At 46.5% G+C, this 20,756-nt stretch overlaps 2 protein-coding genes across 2 annotated transcripts in view; one reads left to right on the forward strand and one right to left on the reverse strand.

Moving 5' to 3' along the window:
* AIFM1 (apoptosis inducing factor mitochondria associated 1) overlaps window positions 1-5,184 on the reverse strand; it is a 28,633-nt gene extending 23,449 nt beyond the window's left edge. Inside the window, exon 1 of the mRNA XM_059910852.1 lies at window positions 4,923-5,184. Coding sequence (XP_059766835.1) covers window positions 4,923-5,028 — 106 coding nt within the window. The 5' untranslated portion in view covers window positions 5,029-5,184. The remainder of the gene's footprint in view (window positions 1-4,922) is intronic.
* A 5,509-nt stretch (window positions 5,185-10,693) lies between these two features.
* Window positions 10,694-20,756, forward strand: RAB33A (RAB33A, member RAS oncogene family). Its single transcript, XM_059910967.1, has 2 exons — window positions 10,694-11,049; window positions 20,222-20,756. The coding sequence occupies exons 1-2, from the start codon at window positions 10,792-10,794 to the stop codon at window positions 20,675-20,677; spliced, it is 714 nt and encodes a 237-aa protein (XP_059766950.1). The 5' UTR covers window positions 10,694-10,791; the 3' UTR covers window positions 20,678-20,756.

Here is a 20,756-nt window from a genome sequence, read left to right on the forward strand (position 1 = left end):
TATGGTAGTTCTATTTTTAGTTTTTTAAGGAACCTCCATACTGTTCTCCATAGTGGCTGTATCAATTCACATTCCCACCAACAGTGCAAGAGGGTTCCCTTTTCTCCACACCCTCTCCAGCATTGATTGTAGATTTTTTGATGATGGCCATTCTGACCGTCATACCTCATTGTAGTTTTGACTTGCATTTCTCTAAAAAAAAAAAAAAAGGTTCTAAAGAACCTAGGGGCAGGACAGGAATAAAGACACAGACGTAGAGAATGGATTTGAGGACACAGGGAAGGGGAAGGGTAAGCTGGCACGAAGTGAGAGAGTGGCATGGACATATATACACTACCAAATGTAAACTAGATAGCTAGTGGGAAGCAGCCGCATAGCACAGGGAGATCAGCTCCGTGCTTTGTGACCACCTAGCGGGGTGGGATAGGGAGGGTGGGAGGGAGACGCAAAAGGGAGGGGATATGGAGATATATGTATACATATAGCTGATTCACTTTGTTATATGGCAGAAACTAACACACCATTGTAAAGCAATTATACTCCAATAAAGATGTTTTAAAAAAAGTAAATTGAGGGCTTCCCTGGTGGCGCAGTGGTTGAGAATCTGCCTGCCAATGCAGGAGACACGGGTTCGGGCCCCGGTCTGGGAAGATCCCACATGCCGTGGAGCAACTAGGCCCGTGAGCCACAACTGCTGAGCCTGCGCGTCTGGAGCCTGTGCTCCGCAACAAGAGAGGCCGCGATAGTGACAGGCCCGCGCACCGCGATGAAGAGTGGCCCCCGCTTGCCGCAACTGGAGAAAGCCCTCGCACAGAAACGAAGACCCAACACAGCCATAAATAAATAAATAAATAAAGGAGTTCCTTTAAAAAAAAAAAGTAAATTGATTTTTTACAAAGTAAATGGGTTTACATTTAAACTATTGCTTGAAAAGAAATATAATACAATACTGTCATTAACAAACCAACTTTTTACATACCTAGTGACTTTAATTTTGTAAAAGGTGATAATATTGTATGGATGTTCATATTTTCCCTCCAATTTTCTTTTACCTATAAAATTATTCCCACTCCTTTCCCCCATAGCCTCAAAGTTTTAGGAGATTTTACATTATGACTGAAACATGCCTTTTCACTTGTCTTATTAATGTGGGAAAGCCACCTTACTCCTTGACTTCTTATTGCCCCAATCTACTTGTTTTAGATCTTCTGCAGTCAGACCACATGTACAGAGGTAGAGCTTCCTTCCTCACACTTAGGATTCAATTCTTTTTTTTTAAAATTTGATCATTTATACATAATAATATGATTGCCATTTTAGCGATAATTAGAACCTCTACTGTGTCATATAATTATCATTTCTTTTTAGTGATTGGAATAATTAAGATCTAGTCTCTTAGCAAGTCTGATAATACAACATTATTGCCTATATTCATTATATCGTGCAAAGATTCAATTCCTGTAGGTGTTTGCTCAACAAATATTTCTTGAATTAATGAATAAAATAAGGAAGTAGAAATTCTTCCCAGTTCTACTGATAAGGACTGAACATTTTGAAGAATTCTTTGCAAAGAAGTTTTGGCCATATCCCATTGTACAGGCTGCTTAATAATAAATTAGTAACTTCAAATACCACAGGCTAGCATTAGAATAGTACCTAAATTAGCAAATTCATTTCTGTAGATTTCATAATCTCCTGTTTTTCCATACTCCCAGAAGGCCTTTTCCAGAAATACATCCACACAATTGAGGCACCTAGGAATCTCAAGTGGTTAAGAGGTCTATATGCTCTTGAATCTTGTTTTCTGAATGTCAAACTTATTTTTCTGACATGGATAAAACACAGGATAGGACAAGCCTAGATGATCTGTCCATTGTAGTTAGATGCCTCTTGTGTGAAACACTCTGAAGGCACCAGAAGAAAAATGATTTAGATGACAGAAAAAAAAAATCTAACTCTATTCTGCAAAGTTAAGTCCTTCACAGTACTAGGGTTCAGTCACTGAGAATTCACCACGTGCCAGAGACTGTACAAAATGCTGAGGACACAAAGATAAATATGACATAACTCCTGTCTCAGACAGTGTATAGTTTAGGAGGGGAGAACGGCTGCTACTATTCTGAATATCAGAAAATGAACCTGACACAAATCACAAGAGACTCAAGGCTGCTCAGTTTGGTTTTTAATCCTTAGGTCAGAGGAACGGAAGGGAAAGAGTCATTATTCATCAGAACAGTAGTTTCCAAACTTGCCTGATCATATGAATTACATCAAGAGGCTTGTTAAATATAAATTCCCAAGGCTCTCTCCTAGAGATTCTCATTCAGTACTTTTAGGGTTGGCCCTCCACTCAATTTATATGACCAGGCAAGTTTTGGAAACATAAAACTTACAATATGCAACAACTCCCTTAAAATATTAGAAAATGTCTAGAAAATACAACATATTAATTGGTTACAGAAAATGCTGACTTGCTAAAATTTTCTTCTGGAAAGTTTTGCCTCAGCAGAAAGAGTGGGTAAAGGCTCATCTTCTAGGCTTCAAAGAAAGTGTCATTTGGCAGTGTCCAGGAAGCCTGGATCCTTGCCCACAAGATGTCCAGTTTCCTTTTTAAAGAGGTGAGAAGGATTCTGAACAGAGAAAAATGTTCAAACATTTGACCCTCACCTCAGGGGTCGGTGATCAGTCTGATCACATCGGTGGCACAATGTTTGATAACCAAATAAAATACTACAGAACAGAAAATATCTACTACCTAACCAATCTGCTCAGTGCTGAATGCAGATATAAAGTGGTGACTATTAATTACCTTTAATCATTTCTGGAAAGAGGCAGAGCATCCAAATAAAGTAAATAAACAAATAATAGCAATTATGGTTTTAAGGTAAAAGGCAACATATAATGGAAATGAACCTGACAATGGTGACAGATGTGGATGAGATGTTTCAAGGGAGGTTTCAAGTTTGCTGTAATCCTGGCAAAGAACTAGTGGGGAGGAAGGGAAAAACGGAGGGGAAATGGCATATCAACAAACAATGTCTCTTTCTGATCTATGCAAAAACATATGGTAAATGCTGCTATGCGCAAAAGAAACCAGATTAAAAGCAATCAGTAATCAAGCCAGAAAACAAGGTTGATTCCTTAAATGACAGAAGCATTGCTTTTTGAAATTGTAACCACCCCCACCCACTGCTAAAGGTAATGATGTTATACTCTGGTGCTTGGCCAAAGGACAAAGAGTTAAGTGTATACAAAGAAATGATGGATATGTCGAGAAGTCAGAATATATTCTACAGCAGACTGCCTTAAAATAAAGTCATGCAATGGAAAAGAACATTTTCAGTGAGTATTTTTCAGTAGTTCTAATATCACCAACCACCTCAGATGTCTCATAAATCAATTTACCTTTGCAAATCCATACTTAATTGATGAGAACTTTTGGTCAGACTTCAGAATGCTGGCAAAAGTTGTGAGTTTTAAGCAAAATAAGTACACAAAGTTTGAAAGCCCAGTGTGAATGAAAATCTTCAGCTTACCTAAATTTCTGTCCAACTTACATAGAGCATCCTCATTTCAATGCACAAAACCCATACAGATGACATCATAGACAGGAGGTTAGTTTTTAAAATCTAATCTGGTTTTTAAGTTCCCAAAGCAACATGTCTTAGAACATACGTCAGGTATACCCATCAGGAAACATTTTCTTGAGGCATAGCAACTGGAAAAACTATTCAAATGCACATTTCCGTAGACTCTCACAATCTAAGGGAAATATTTTCCACTTTTTTTTTTTAAAGCACCCAGAAGGCAGTTCCAAATTGAAAAGGCCTCAAGGCAGTTCCACACTGACATAGCAAATGTGAATATCCTCGGGTGGCCAAAGATGATTGATAAAAAAAACAAGAACAACAAAACAGCACCTCCTACAGGTGGATAATTCTTTACCCCCCTGAAATTGTGCAGGTTGGAAATCAGCAGGCTCAAGACATGCTTAGATAAATTCAAGGAATCTGATGCCCAATGGGCTAAAGGGGAACCGGATTCATCCTTAACCTTTTGAGGTCAAACTTTAGGAAGCAGTGTGGAGTTGAGGCAAGAGGATTAGGGACCTAGAGACTGGCAAACTAACCTTTGCTCTGCCTGTTACTTAGGTATGTGACCTTGAGCAAGCAATTTCACCTCTCTGTGCCTCGGTTTATTATCTATAAAATGAGTGGGTTGAACTTTACTACGAAATCCCTTCTAGCTCTAAAATTTGCTGAAACAACTTCAGGGAGGGCAAATACAATGCGTTCTGCAAACTGTTTCTTCGAAGCGTTGAGACTACCAAGAATTACACTGAGCAGGCATCTCAGACTAGTTCTGGGCCAACTCTTCCCCGTGGCTGGCGCACGGCGTACTGACTCCTTACTTGCACTGATTGCACTGTTTCTGTTTCACAGGGCACTCAAATCTATGAATCTGATCTGGGGTTTGGAAGGTAGGCAGGTAATATGCTCATTTACAGAAGGAACTGAGGCGTAGGGCTTAAGTGTCCTGCTTAAAGTCTCTCAATCGATAAATGACAAAGTCTACTTCACCTCATTGCTCTAAAAAGGCGAACTGGGGGTGGCCGGGAGGTGGCATTGGACAATACGAGACAGCCAGCTGTTCTGTTATACCTGAACAGCAAACCCTCCCAGGAAAAGGCCTCAAGCCGACTGACTACTGGGCTCAAATCCCTTGAAGGTCAGGCCGGCACAGCTTGCGAAACTCACGGTTTGGATCCCGCCAATTCGGAATTCACGCGACTCTAAGTGTGTTTATAGTTTTTCCCCAGGGGTGGGGGTGGGGTGGGGGGGAAGGCCTGAGGGGCATAGGGAGCCTGTAGAACCCAGGCCCTTGGTCTTCAAGGTGGGGTTTGCCCGGGATGGGTCAGTCACCTGGGAGCCGGTTCCTCTGCCTCGGGCCTCGGACGCACACCGTCCGCACCAAGGGCGCCAGCTTCTGCTTCAAAGCACCCGCCGCCAGGCCTCCACACCGGTACATTTCGGCAACCGCTACTCTGGACCTCCTCCTCCTTTCCTTTCTTCTTAAGCACGTACCGACAGGTCAAACACCGTGGGCCTTGGCCCGTTCCTCCGGCTCCCTTCACACGCACTCTACGTAGGCTCCTCCTCCCGGCCCCGGGTGGGCATTGGACAGCTAAGCCGGCCTTCTAGAGCAGGGGAAGGGGAAGCGCGACTGGAGACCTACTGCGCAGGCGTAACGCTCAGCGCCGCATTGCGATTGGTCCGCACGGGGAGAAGCTGGGCGCATGCGCCTAGCTGTCCGAACACTTGGAAAGACCCCAGGCTGAGTTGCTTGCAAGCTTCTGCGGGTTTGATGGCAACGCGTTCCGCTAAGCGAGCTCAAAAGCTGTCCAAGGAGGGACCGGCGGGGCCGCCTTGCCTGGCGGTTGTGGCCGGTGCTGCCGCTGTGTCGATGGCGGGAACCTGTAACGGCACCTCACAAAGCGTGGCCCCAGCACCGCAGTTTGTTCTTCTGCTTTAGGCCACTAATTACTAGGTACTAAGCTTTCCGGGTTCTCTGGCTGTAGTCCACTTCCAGTCTTTCCGTAGGTCCAGCCGGGGGACCTGGCTTCCCAGATTCGGAGTGGACTTCCGTCTTTTACAAATTGCTGGCGCTTTCCCACCCAGCCCCTGTTTGCAGGACAAGTAATCATTCCGCGCTCTCTTTCCCAAATCGCTTTTATATTGTGCAGTTCTGTGTCCTAGATGCTGTACGAGGTGCTGCGGACAGTCTCCTGCTATTATGGCTTCCGTGCTTGAGAGCAAGATGCTGGCAAAAAGAGTTCGTGCTTCACAGACTTTCTGTGAGAGTATTCCTAAGCAGGATTTTAAGAGTTGTGGGAGGAGTAGGGTGAGGGGCTGAGTGTAAATAGGTGTTTTGACTCTACCAAATGTAAGCTAAATTGGAAATAAATTATTGGCTGTATGCAAAACATAACATGCCTATTTCAAAGTTTTGAGTTACATGTTCATTTAACAGGTATTTATTGAGCACTTGCCACTTGGACTGTGCTATTAAAGGAGCTCTGGGATATGAAAAGTATAGGAAGTGGTCACTGTCTAGTTGGGGAGATGACATACTGGTCATTTAAATAATAAATAATATCTGATGTAGTGCAAGAGCAAGAGAAAATATGGGATGGAATAGCTAAGGAAGGACTTCATGTAAGAAGTGTTACTTGAGCTGTGTCTTGAAGGATGAGTAGTAAAATTCAAATAGTGGAGGAGAAGGAATGATATTTCAGATGGTGAATACTCTGGGACCAAAGGTAATATTTTCAGTGGTTAAGCACCATTGACTTTGCATCCGGTCTGCCCCAGGTTGAATCCTGGCTCTGCCACTTGGGCAAGTCACTTAACTTGTGCCTCACTTTCCTCTTCTACCAATCTCATAGGGTTGTTATGAAGATTAAATGAGCTAATATTTGTAAAGTATCTTAGAGGAAGCACCATGCTGCTTGGAGGTATAAAACAAAACCCAGCACGTTTTCAGGGGACAATGGTAGAGAGTACATACTAGGAAGTAAGTAAGGACAGGTGAATATGGTGGGGCCAGATTTGAACAGGCAAAAGAGTTTGGCCCTAATATTGTAGGTGACGAAGTTATTATCTTTAGTGGAATAGGGATAGAGAATGAAATTACAAAGTTGTTTTAGGAAGTTTAACCCAGGAAGCAGTATTTATTGGGTGAAAATGATCCAGGGTTCCCTTACTCATTAAGAATAGGTTAATGTTCAGAAGTGCAGGTAGTAGGTGCCTTTTTTTTTAAAATAAACTTATTTATTTTTATTTTTGGCTGCATTGGGTCTTCGTTGTTGCGCGCGGGCTTTCTCTAGCTGTGGCTAGCAGGGGCTACTCTTTGTTGCAGTGTGCGGGCTTCTCATTGCGGTGGCCTCTCTTGTTGCAGAGCATGGGCTCTAGGTGTGTGGGCTTCAGTAGTTGTGGCACGTGGGCTCAGTAGTTGTGGCTTGCAGGCTCTAGAGCGCAGGCTCAGCAGCTGTGGCGCACGGGCTTAGTTGCTCCGCGGCATGTGGGATCTTCCTGGACCAGGGCTCACATCCGTGTCCCTTGCACTGGCAGGTGGATTCTTAACCACTGCGCCACCAGGGAAGTCCCAGTAGTTGCCTTTTAACCTAGCGCTGTTTGGGGGGATAAATATTGAAAATATCAATTCCACAATAAGGTAAAAAATTATTTCTACTTATTTCATATTTTAAGGGTCTTGCAGACATTGAAATTTATTGCTATTTCTAAAAGCCAATAATAAACATGGATTGATTAAATACAAAGTTAATCATATCTGTTGGTGAAAGAAGCTTTGGAAAACACTATCAAAATCATGACGATCAGGGGGCTCCCCTGGTGGCGCAGTGGTTGAGAGTCCGCCTGCCAATGCAGGGGACACGGGTTCGAGCCCTGGTCTGGGAGGATCCCACATGCCGCGGAGCAACTGGGCCCGTGAGCCACAGCTACTGAGCCTGCGCGTCTGGAGCCTGTGCTCCGCAACAAGAGAGGCCGCGATAGTGAGAGGCCCGCGCACCGCGATGAGGAGTGGCCCCTGCTCGCCGCAGCTAGAGAGAGCCCTCGCACAGAAACGAAGACCCAACACAGCCAAAACATAAATAAATAAATAAATAAATAAATAAATTTAAAAACAAAAACAAAAAAAATTAAGAATTCAGAGATTGTAAATATGACAAAATTAAACTTATAAAAAAAAATCATGACGATCAGATACCTATGAAAACAACTGGGTGTATTTGAAAGACAGTCATTTAATGATGCACAATTAACATACAAAAAAGACATTGTACAGCACATTTATTTTTGCAATAGGTACCATGAGGTTTTCTTGTCCTCTTAATAAAAAATTATATTTTATCATTTTGGGTGGCAAAAGCAACTTACACATATTGAATAACTCCAAAAATATAAGTGAAATTTCCCCAAAATCTCACTCCACAGAGTATTTTATTAGGGCATGGGGCCCATTTTGATATACCACATTTCCAGAAATCAGTGTTTCTACCTTACAAATATAATGTGAACTCTCAGACTCAGTGACAAGTTTTTGCTGGGAGCATATGTCTAAATAATCTTATGTGGATGTAATATTTTTTTATATCTCCCAGAAAGTTAGCATTAATTATGGCTATGAATTAGCAAAGCTTCTTTTCACTCTTTTTTTTTTTTTTGGCTGTGTTGGGTCTTCGTTGCTGCACGCGGGCTTTCTCTAGTTGCAGCGAGCAGGGGCTATTCTTCGTTGCGGTGCGTGGGCTTCTCATTGCGGTGGCTTCTCTTGTTGTGGAGCACGGGCTCTAGGCGCGCGGGCTTCAGTAGTTGTACCACGCGGGCTCAGTGGTTGTGGCTTGTGGGCTCTAGAGCGCAGGCTCGGTAGTTGTGGCGCACAGGCTTAGTTGCTCCGCGGCATGTGGGATCTTCCCGGCCCAGGGCTCGAACCCGTGTCCCCTGCATTGGCAGGCGGTTTCTTAACCACTGCACCACCAGGGAAGCCCTTCTTTTCACTCTTACCTACTGGATATGCCTAATTAATAGTTACCTTTTTTTAAAAATAGCTACTCTTCTGTAGATAATGATCTCCAGGAGCATTAGCTTCAAGTTCAGAGGAGAATGATTCGGCCAACTATTATCTAGACATCAACCAATCAAAAACAAAATACTGTACAATGAGGATTACTGTTCACACTGGACAATGATAATTGGTATTCATAATGATGACCTTCGATTAGCCAACTAAGATTAAATCCTTCTCGAGGTTTAATATTGAATAGTATAATCTAGGGTTTTAGAAATGGGTGACCCACGTATATGCTAAAAGAGTTAGCTATAAATATATCTGCTAACTCAGCTTAAAAAGCTTCTTAACTAGAAGACCCCATTTTCCCAGCCATTTTGAGTAACTTGCACTTGGCTGAGCAGTCACATTCCAGTTTGCTTACAGATCTATCGCTGATGCACTGAATTGTTTTCCTCATAGTGGGAATGGATTTAGTCATATTTGTCTCTTCTGCAGCTCAGCCTCACACACAAATAAGATGGTAACTCACGTGTGCTGCTGGAATCCCTGACCTTGATGGCGTTAGCAAATAACTCATACGTCGGTGCTATTGGTATGTGTCAATATTACCTTAGCTTATGAAGTATGTGGGAGGAGGGATAGAGTCTTAAAAGCAAACATAAACGGGCACATTTTATTGTATGTAAATTGTACCTCAGCAGAGTTGATTTCAAACAAATTCTGAACCTGCAAATCACTTTCGGCAGAGGGAATACTGGTCTTGACCAAGATGTGTGATGCTTATTAAGCCTTGGGAAGCTGCCCCCTAACACCGTAAGAAAGTTCTGTTCATTTATCATCTTCCAAGCATAACCTAGGCTTCTGGCAAATTAGATCCAACCACTTTGTTCTACATTCAGTTGCAGAGGGGTGAACGCTCCTAGGGGTTTCTAATTCCTTTTGAAACTCCACCATCCTGGAAGGATTTATGATTATATGGAGGGCTCGGGAATGCAACACACTGTGAGGTTTATGCCATGTCCCAAGATCCCTCCACCTGGACCTGTAATGGTTAGCCCTGGAAACAAAGTCCCCTTTTGCTGAAGCTGCCACCACCAGCTTCCCCCTTCTTCTACCCCATGTTCGGCCCTCTCCCGTGGCGGGCCTTCCCCATTGGCCAGACAAACACAACCGACTGCGGCAGCCAATGGGAGCCACTCTCCTGAACATTCAGAGGATGGGTGCTCGTGGTGTGATGAGGGGAGGTTGGCGCCTGGCACGCGCCCCCCTACATCTGACAAGTCTGTGACAGAAACACTAACTCCCCCTACACACGCACACCCGTGCCCCTGCCTACCTCTCGCAGCTGCGCGGACCCCCATAACCCACAGCGTGTCTTGGCAGCGCCCTCCCCGGCTCCTTGGAGCGCGCGAGCGCACCTGCTTTCTCAATAAGACAGAGCATCGTTTTATCCTAAGGCTTGGGAGGGGGCTGCGGAGGCGCGGCGCAGCTGCCAGCCGCTTGGTGAAGGCGGTGAAGGAGGTATCTCCGCCCCGCACCCCACCCCCGCCGAGTAGTGTCGCTCCGAGGCCGAGGTGCTCCAGAGATGCCTGAGGGTGCAGCTCTCTTTGTCCTCCCCAGCTGTGCCCGCTGACCCCGTGCGCTCCAAGAAAGTGGGGGTGGGGAGCCCGAAACCTATAAACCTATAAAATAAATGGGGGCAAGGAGAAAAGAAGACCATCCTGGGGTGGTGTGTGCGGCTCTCCCCACCCACCCTTTCCTCCTTAGGCTTCCTCCCTCCGGTGTGTCCCTGGAGTCCAGGCAGGGGAGGGTCTAGGCGAAGGTGCGGTGGCGGCAGCGGCGGCCTGGGGAGCGCGGTGGGATCGCACGCCCGAGCGTCCCGTCCCAGCGCACAGGCGCAAGGAGAACGCTTGCCCACTCTCCTCCATCTCTCCTCCCCTCCCTGGCTTTTGTGTCGCTGTCTCAGAGCTGCTAGGAGGGTGCGCTGGAGGAGGGGGGGGGCTGGGGTGAGAGGCACCCCCTTCACGCGCGCGCGCGCACACGTTGCTGGCGCACGCACACACGCGCGGATACAGACACGCACGCACACACACACATATACACACACGCACAAAGCTCGCTCGCCTCGAGCGCACTAACGTGGCCGTTTTCTTTGTGTGGAGCCCTCGAGGGGGGTTGGGGCCCGGGTCCGGTCCGGGGGAGATGGCGCAGCCCATCCTGGGCCATGGGAACTTGCAGCCCGCCTCGGCCGCTGGCCTGGCGTCCCTGGAGCTGGACTCGTCGCTGGACCAGTACGTGCAGATTCGCATCTTCAAAATCATCGTGATTGGGGACTCCAACGTGGGCAAGACCTGCCTGACCTTCCGCTTCTGCGGGGGGACCTTCCCGGACAAGACTGAGGCCACCATCGGCGTGGACTTCAGGGAGAAGACCGTGGAAATCGAGGGCGAGAAGATCAAGGTGATCCAGACGGTCAGGTCCGGGAAGGGAGGGATCTGGGAGGGGGCCTTGCCAGAGGCGTTGCTCTAGTGGTTGTAAATGTCCAGCGCGTGGCTGTGTCGCCGCTTGCTGAGCCCAAGACCCTCGGCACGTCCTCATCCCCTTCGCCTCTCTCAGTGGCCCAGTACCCACCTCACCCGTTTTTTGAGGGCAGGCGGGAGTGGTTGCATTCATGCCCTTTGCCCCTGCCTGACAGCTCCCGGTAGGAAAAGCCTGTTTGATCCTATCCTTGACCCTGAGCTGGGAGCAGCGGCACCTGTGGGCAGAGGGCGGTATGAGGGATCTCCGTCCTGGTCTGTGGGATGGATCCCAAAGCGCTTTACACATCTTGAGGTCCCTTCTACCTCGTGGGTGCCAATAGGTTGCAAAAACCTGCTTTGGCTAAGCCCCCAGGCCTTGCGGGGGTGGGGGGAGATGGAAATCCATAGAGAATGAAAGCTGCTTTATTTTAAATTACAAGTTATAATTAAGTTTAAGGCTGATTTGGAATAGGAGTGGTGTGGGGTGCTTCTGGCACAAAGCCATGAGCCCTTTTAACGAAATTGAGACAGGGTTACCTGCCAACACTTCATAATAGATAAAACTAGTTCTTTTGGAAAATACCCCTTAAATGATATCTTCTTTATTTGTCTGGGTACCTAATGCCCGTTACTCATTCTGTTGGTATTGTCTTCAGCAGGCCTTTGTAAAAATGCAGAGCAACTTATCTGAGGGCTAAGGGAAGTGTCTTGGTGCCCCCCTCTCTTTAGTTTGTCAAGTAGGCTAAGTACAGATATTCTTGTCTGACCATTTGTGCTCACTTTTGGTTCAGAAAAGGTAGAAACTCGATAGGACAGTAATATTTCAATGTGCAGAGGACGGAGGGAGGGAGGACATGGCAAGGGCAGCTTCATGTGTCAGAGGAGCAGAGGAGGCAGGGTTATGGGCAGGAAAGCCACCTCAGAAGGCACTGGGCACTAAAGACCAACTTCTTTAGACCCACAGCTGGCCTTTTCTTAATTCTTTTTGTCTTTTAATTAATTAATTAATTAATTAATTAATTTTTGGCTGAGTTGAGGCTTTGTTGCTGTGCGCGGGCTTTCTCTAGTTGCGGCGAGCGGGAGCTACTCTTCCTGCAGTGCACGGACTTCTCATTGCGGTGGCCTCTCTTGTGGAGCACCAGCTCTAGGCGTGTGGGCTTCAGTAGTTGTGGCATGCAGGCTCAGTAGTTGTGGCTCACGGGCTCTAGAGCACAGGCTCAGCAGTTGTGGCGCATTTGGCTTAGTTGCTCTGTGGCATGTGGGATCCTCCCGGACCAGGGCTCGAACTCATGTACCCTGCATTGGCAGTTGGACTCTTAACCACTGTGCCACCAGGGAAGTCCCACAGCTGGCCTCTTCTTGAGCCTATGGTCGGACACTTTCGGGTGAAGGTAACCCTCCCTCCTGCTGGGTAAACAGCCCCAATGACCACAGGGCCTCTCTTCTGAGTGATGTGGAGAGAAGGACTGAGTAACTGAGGAGAATGATGCAATGCTCTAAACTGTACAAGATTCCTGACTCCTTCATTATTAAAATGAATGTGTTTTAAAATGGCTTCAGAGACCAGGCCAAGGCAATAGATGTCAGGAAGATGGGCAGCTCAGTATTGGTAAGGGAGTGCTCTTGAAAACAACTGAGACCCAGGATCAGGAAGATAGGGCACTGTTTGGAAACAGTGATATTTTTTGCCCCTCGCATTTTGGAGGGAATTGCTACATTTCCTTTTAAAAGTCAAAGTAGGTATCTGTCTCCATCCTTTCCTAGGGCTCTTATGTCAATATCTGCTTGGCTAGGACTTCTTTAATGTAACATTGTAAGACTCTGGCATTTCTAAAACATGCCTTCTAAAATCCAAAATAGAAATGTACTTATGGATGTGCTCTTAAACCCTCAAAACCTTTTGAATTTAATGCTATCGCTTGTTTAAAATTGTGTCACATTGAGCCAACGAATCCTCTGGATTTAAGAGAGGGGGAAATAAGTCCCCTTGAAATTTAGATGGAGGAAAAAGGAAGCGTTTGGGAGTCTAGGGAAGGAGAACAGGGGGAGAGGAGAGGAGGAAGCCAGAAAGTGGGAGGTGAAAACGAGTGGAAGAGGGTCACTACCCAATGGCCTTGGGGAAATTTTGCAAAGATTCCTTCCCTTCTAACACCCAGTACTTGATCAAACTGGATTTTACAGTCTCTGCCAAAGATTCCGGACTTTTTCCCAGAGGGCAGAGCCTGTGACAATGTGACTCACTAGAAACAGAGCCCAGCACAGCACCACGTGCAGATAAGTGCTTAACACAGGCTTTTTTGGGAAGATGATATTTTCAAGAGGGCAAAACCTTGTGACACTGCTCATGGAGGAGCCCTCTGAGTGCAGATTCTGAAGGAGCTCAGGGTGGGGTGTGGGCGCAGCGGGATGGGGACCCTGCCTCTGGCAAAGCTGCTGCAAGCTCAGGGCCCCAGCCAGCAGGCAAGACCAGCATGTCCTTGGGGAGATGGCAGAGAATGGCAGCTAGCAAATGAGCTCCATAGGAGATGATTTTGCCCCATACTCCGGCTGGCCTGAAGTTTCTCAAGGAACAGGTACCAAAATCACGCTAGGAGGTGACTGCTTTTGGGGAAGAGAGAAAAGTCCCCAGGCTGAGGTGGCCCTAGACCACAGCCAGCGAGAGAAGGCTGTCAGGCTCTAAAATGCCAGTGCTCACAGGAGAGTGGCAGAGAGGCCTCAGCAAGCTCTTCTCTCAGTTCAAGAGTAGGGTGTGGCCTCTCCTGGGCTGCCCCCCTGTGTCCCAGGGTGGCACATACTGTCAACCCCTGCAGGGGGATGACTAATTTAGCATATTTGGAGCTACTGTCTTAATTACCAGGGCCATCCCTAGGGCCTTGAAGCCCCATTTGGTGTCTCCAATCAATGTGTCCCCCATGCCCTCACAAGATTTATAATCCAGTATTTCCTGGTTCACAAGAACATCAAGAAAAGCCTACAACGAGTAGGCAATAATCATAATAACAACAACAAGTTCTATTTATTGAAGAAGCAAAGAGCACAGGCTAGGCACTTCCCATGCACTATCTTATTTGATCTTCTCAGCAACCCTATGAAATTAGGACTATTATTACCATTCTTGTTTTAGAGATAAGGAGACCAAAGTTAGATTAAATAATTTGCCCCAAGGTACGTGGATCTGAGCTTCAGTCTTTGACTCTTGTGCCCAAGCACTTCGCCATCTCACTATCCTGCCTTCCCCGTGACAGGGCCAGGATTTCAACCTAGATGCCGAGCTCATGCTCTTTCCTACTGCTCTCTCCTCTAGCGGGGCAGTATCTGGCTGGGGGGCATTGTGCTCAGGGCGAGGTGGCATGCCGGCCAACCAGCCTTATGGTCTCTTCTAGGCCAGGGGCCCAGGGTTTCAGCCCCAGAACCCAGGAGCCTTCAAGATGTCACCTTCAGCTGCACCCCAGACATTGAGCCGGGTTTTACTTTTTGCGCCTTGACTGTCTCACCTTGGGTATGAGAATCAGAGGATGTTCAGAGATGGAAGAGACCTTAGAGCATCTCTAATCTGACTTCCTTATTTTACAGAGAGGAAACTGAGGCTCAGAGAGGGAGCGTGACTTGCTCAAGATCACCCAGGGCCCGGCCTACAACTCAGGTCTCCTATTCCCTTTTCGGTGCTCTTTCCACACACCATGCTGCCTGGCTTAGAAGAGCATGTAAATCCCCACTCTGGGCCAGCCCCATTGTCCATCCAACCCACAAAGTTACCTGTGACAGGGACATGGTGAGACATCATATGGGAAAGCTGACAGTCCTTCCTGACATCAGCCTAGGAAGGATGGAGGCCTCCCCCAATCCCCAAAGGCAGGGTGGAGCTTCCCTTAATGACCATTAAGTGTCTGTCACCTTACAGGTTTAGCTAAATATTGCGCCTGTCTCAGTCTAAAACATTGGAAAATGCCGACTGGGGCGTGTGTTTGGGGGTGGGCAGGTAGTAGAGGGGAGGCTCAGTTCTAATTTTTGAGCCATTCCTTGTAAATTTTCATGCAAGCACCCCCTGCTGTCCAGTTGGGTTCCTCCTATAGCCTGGGCACCCCCTCTGCCCCAGCACTCCAGACCAGGCACGCTGCAGGACAGCCGAGGCTGTGGGCAGGTGCCGCTCAGGATTGTGGATTTCTCTTCCTCCGCTGATCACTTGGAAAAACACCTTCGTGTGTTACATTACCGAGTGGCTGAGCTAAGCGTTCCCTCGGAAGCTGCCCGCAGTCAGAATGACATCATGTCTTCCTTAGGGCTTCTGAGCTTCCATCTCCTGCCAGTTAGCTGAATGGTTAATTATCCAGCAGTTTTGTTGTTTCTCTGTCTCCCTTGCTGCCTCTCTTGCTGTGGGTGAGTTTCTCTTTGTCGTCCTCCTTTGCCATTCTCTGTGTCAGCCTGGTGTGTGAACGTGGTGTATCTTAGATGCAGATGGGACAGCCAGCTAGCTGAAGAAAGATTTATCTTAAACTTTTCCCGTCATCCACTCGGGCATCCTCCAAAGGTTACAGATGTATTTTCTCTCTTTTTCCACTTCTACCCCCGCTCCACCAGCCTCCAACAAAAGGACATTCATGCCTTATCTGTAGAAAGACGCCAGATGTCTTCCCTAGGGATAAGAAATACCCATGTCAGCTAAGAGCACGTGCAGGGGGGAGGGACTTGCCGAAGCCTGCTCAGGCAGCGGTAGCCCCAGGAAAATGGTTTACAAGGCTAGATTTATCTTTGGCAGCTCCCCACCCTGTGCCCCTTGACTCTCCAGAGTCCCTGTCACTTTGGGCCTGCCCCCAGCCACCCATGGCATGTTGCTGGCCTTCCTCTCTCTTCCCCCTCCCCACTGACTGTGTTTGCCTTGGCTCTATCTCATCATCAAGAAGCCAAGCTTGGACTTCCCTGGCGAGCCAGTGGTTAAGACTCCACGCTTCCAATGCAGGGGACACAGGTTCAATCCCTGGTCGGGGCAGAAGGATCCCATATGCTGTGTGGTGCAGCCAAAAAAAGAAGCCAAGCTTTCTGCGCTTTCCAGGATGAGAACCAGCGGATCCAAGGAGCAGTGCTACCAGGACAGGGCTCATGGGCCCTCTGAGACAATGGCAACAGCTAATATTTGCAGAGCACTTTATATTGTGCAAAAGCTCTTCCTCGCATGTTATTTCATTTGGCTGGTCATTGACTCAGCTAGAAAGCTGAGGGGCTAGAACCCGGCTTTCCCAATTCCACATCTACTGCTGCGTTTCCAACAGCACCAGCCCGATTAGCTGTCTGGCCAGACTTGATTGTGGCGGTTTCAGGCCAGGGACGAAGCGGGAGTGTATTAGGCACTGTGTCCTGTACTTACGAGGAATGCTACCAGATTGCTGTGTTTATCCTTAGTTTCCAGAGGAGGACGCTGAAGATAAAGTAACCTGACTGAGGACACCTAACTAGTAGGATGTGATTGGGTTGAGATTTGCACCCTAGTTGGTTTGACTCCACTATACCCCACTCGCCCTTCGGGAGAAAAGAGGGTCCTGGGGGCATGTGTGTGGCTAAGGGGCAGGCGTCAGATGCAGTGCCCACAGGAAGGGAGGACTGGGTGAGGGAGCGCCAGCTGCCAAAGGGAGAGGAGATGCTTTCATTGTCCGACAGAGGCCAGGGGTTTATGAGGATGCTGAGAAGGACAGGGACACTAAACCCAGAAACAAAATGAGGTCGGTCGTGTTCCAGTGAGCCTGACTGCCGTGCTCTCCCTTCGTGATAGCTCTTGAGGCCACAGCATTGGCTCTTCTGATTCTCTGCTGTGAGCAGCCTGCTTCCTGGCTCCCCTCTCACCACAGACAGGGGTGCAAAGGACTTGGGGTGGGGTTTCTAAAGAGCTGGAATGAGAGCAGTCGTTGAAATTCTGAGCCTCCGAATAAAAGCTTCAAGGCTCCCCAGGCACTGGAAAGGCAAAGGAGGTCTCCAGCAGAGAGGGCCCTCCCTGCAGTTCTGGCAGCTTGGGTAGCGTGCATAATTCTGAAGCCATAGAAAAGCCAAACAGCCAAACTACTCAGCACCAAACACCTCATACACTCCCACCCACGTTCCTGCTAGTGGCAGGTATTTTTAGAGTCCTGAGCTCATGGTGTTAAAGCATCTGCCACATGCCTGAGGGCTGGTAGGCATTCAGCCTTACTCAGAGGCAAGAGTTACGACTACCGGAGGGTGGGGGTGGGAGCCAAGTGGTAATGATATTCTCGCAGGATACCTGCCCTCTCCCCACTGACCTCCATTCCTTTCCTGGCCTTCTGTCCTCTTTCTTCCTGCTCAGAGCACCAGAGAGGTGGAAGAAATGAAAATCTCTTCTGTCTCTGCTTGCCGAAGCAAATCAGCCTTTGAGGACTTATGTTTTTCTGGGTAACCAAAGTCGAATGTTGTCTCTGAAATCACCTTGGCAGGTACCTAGGATGCCAGACAGTAGTTTTGCTGGCTCAGGCCAATACTGCTTTTTGATCATGATGACGATATTGATGACAAGCATGATGACGAGTGATCTGATGCAGAAAAAGACTGCTTACAGTCTAGCTGGAGGGATGCCAAGAACACTGATGAAACGACTAGAGAACAAATAAATATATTCTAAATGGTGTGGTGCAGACTCAAAGTGCGATAGGAATGCCTAAGGAAAGAGAATTGAAGAAAAGTTGGAGAAGGTTTTAGGAAGAAGGTGCAGTGTGAGCCGAGCCTGGAAGAATGGGTGAGCTTTGGATAGAGCAATGAGGGGGCAACCACCAAAGGTACAGAGGAGAGAATGAAGCAGGTGCAGCTGAGTAGTTGGAAACCAGGTTGGGTGGGGTCCGATTATGGCAGACAGAAATGTTTCCATTTTGATGCCACATGCAGTAGAGGGCTATCGGAATTGGCGGAAGAGGAGGGTGACATGCTGATGCAAGCAGGGATTTAGGAAGGCTAGTTTGAAAGCAGTGTGCAAGAGGCACTGGAGTGGAGACGTCTAGAATCCGAAAGACTTTGCTGTAGTCCAGGGGTGAGGAGAGGAGAGTCTGACCAAGAGACATGGAAATCTAAATAGAAGAAGGAGATGAATTCGAATGTCGTGCCAAAGGAACATGGCGGCCATCTCCATTGAGGAGATGAAGGGAAGCCTGGACAATGAAAACTGATGTTCACAATGATGACTCTGGGGCCCTGTAAGATCTTCATTCAGCAAAGAGATTTAATTACTAGATTATACTTACTGACTGCTAACTCCAAATAAAGGCTATACTTCGTTTTAAGAACCATAGTAGTCAATTAGTGACCATAATCACATTTTCTTTCATAACTGAGAATTGTGTAAGGCGTTGGGACCATCGTTCTCAGCATGATTTCTCTTGTCCAAGACTTTGGATGTATAACGGGAAATAGATTGGGCTGAATGTGTTTAGACTCCAGAGTATCCCCTGGGAGTTGTATCTTTACATATGTTACTGATTGGCCTTATCCCAAAAGCTGAGATGCAGAAGAAAAATCCAGTGAGCTAAATTACCTTTTACATAACAAAGAAATGAACTTAAAATAAATTGAGCCACACGGTGAGATTTTAACACCAACTTTGTTTTCTTTAAAAAGTCATAAAAAAAAACCCAAACCAAACCAAACCAAACAAAAAAACCCAAAGTGATGTATGCATGCAGTAGAAAATTTGGAAGATCCAAAAAAAAAAAGGGCTTCCCTGGTGGCACAGTGATTGAGAATCTGCCTGCCGATGCAGGGGACACGGGTTCGAGCCCTGGTCTGGGAAGATCCCACATGCCGCGGAGCAACTAGGCCCGTGAGCCACAATTGCTGAGCCTGCGCATCTGGAGCCTGTGCTCCGCAACAAGAGAGGCCGCGATAGTGAGAGGCCTGCGCACCGCGATGAAGAGTGGCCCCCGCTTGCCGCAACTAGAGAAGGCCCTCGCGCAGAAACGAAGACCCAACACAGCCATAAATAAATAAATAAATAAATAAATAAATAAATAAATAATTTTAAAAAAACACAAAAAAAGAGAAGAAAGTAAATATCACCTAAGTTCCACTGTTCATAAATAACCATTAATGTCCTGGCATATACACTTCCAGTCCTATGCATTTGTCTATGTTTAACTTTTTTTAAAAAAATTGGGACCATAGCATATGAAAAATTTTGTTTCCTACTTTTTTCACTTACTTATATTTTATGAGCATTTTCTACACCATTTATTCTATGAAAAGGTTATTTTAATGGCTGCATAATAGCCCATTGTATAGATATATATTGGGTTGGCCAAAAAGTTCATTCAGGTTTTTCATAACATTATATGGAAAACCCCAAACGAAATTTTTGGCCAACCCAATACATACATTTTAGCTGCTCCTCTCCTAGTGAACATTTAGGTTGCTTCCTGTTTTTTTTTTTTTTTTAAGTGATTAAGATCTTTGTGCAGAATTTTGACCACATATCTCTTTTTTTCTTTTTTTGCTCCCCCCCGTTTTATTGAGACATAATTGACGTACATCACTGTATAAGGTTAAGGTGTGCAGCATAATGGTTTGAGTTACATATATTGTGAAATAATTACCACAGTAAATTTAGTGAGCACCCATCATCTCATACAGATACAATAAAAAGAAAAAGCCAAAAAAAGAAACAGTTTTTCCTTGTGATGAGAATTCTTACGATTTATTCTCTTAACAACTTTCATATATATTATACAGCAGTGGTAACTATGGTCATCATGCTGTATATTATACCCCAAGTACTTATTTACGTTATCTGCTATTTCTTTTGTATAGATTTCTGGAAGTGGGATTCTAGGCTCTAAGAGTTTTGTACATTTTTAAGGTTTTTGATAATATTGCCAAATTGCCCTCCAGGAAAGTTGACCGATTTACATTCCAGTTTTTCAACTAAAAACCTTAAGAAAGACTTAATAAACCTTGAAAGAAACTTCTCTCTATATGTTGATAAGTCCATTCTGCCAATTTGTCGAAGAACCACTTCCTGTGTCAGGGCTTGTCACCTCATTTTTATAATGCCACAGAACCATGTTTTCTCCTATCTGTTCATGTTTCGTTTTCTGACTCCAAATACGGGTCTTTGTATCTTCCAGGTTCAGGTGTGGGACACCGCCGGTCAGGAACGCTTCCGAAAAAGCATGGTCGAGCATTACTACCGCAATGTGCATGCCGTGGTCTTTGTCTATGACGTCACCAAGATGACATCCTTCACCAACCTCAAAATGTGGATCCAAGAATGCAATGGGCATGCCGTGCCTCCACTAGTCCCGAAGGTGCTTGTGGGCAACAAGTGTGACTTGAGGGAACAGATCCAGGTGCCCTCCAACTTAGCCCTGAAATTTGCCGATGCCCACAACATGCTCTTATTTGAGACATCGGCCAAGGACCCCAAAGAGAGCCAGAACGTGGAGTCAATTTTCATGTGCCTGGCTTGCCGATTGAAGGCTCAGAAATCCCTGCTCTATCGTGATGCTGAGAGGCAGCAGGGGAAGGTGCAGAAACTGGAGTTCCCACAGGAAGCTAACAGTAAAACTTCCTGTCCCTGCTGAAACCAAACGGTGTAAATACAAGAGCAATTATCACTGGAGGTTTTTTTCTTTCCCTTTTTTCCGTGCCTGTGTAACACTG

Source organism: Balaenoptera ricei, chromosome X (genome assembly GCF_028023285.1).
Source record: "Balaenoptera ricei isolate mBalRic1 chromosome X, mBalRic1.hap2, whole genome shotgun sequence".
In the NCBI taxonomy this organism is placed as follows: Eukaryota; Metazoa; Chordata; class Mammalia; order Artiodactyla; family Balaenopteridae; genus Balaenoptera; species Balaenoptera ricei.

Bases quoted from the DNA above. Each gene is read 5' to 3' on its own strand.
- RAB33A (XM_059910967.1), top strand. From the start codon at position 10,792: ATGGCGCAGCCCATCCTGGGCCATGGGAACTTGCAGCCCGCCTCGGCC. The intron at 11,050-20,221 runs GTGATCCAGACG...TGTATCTTCCAG, and splicing joins TCGAGGGCGAGAAGATCAAG to GTTCAGGTGTGGGACACCGC.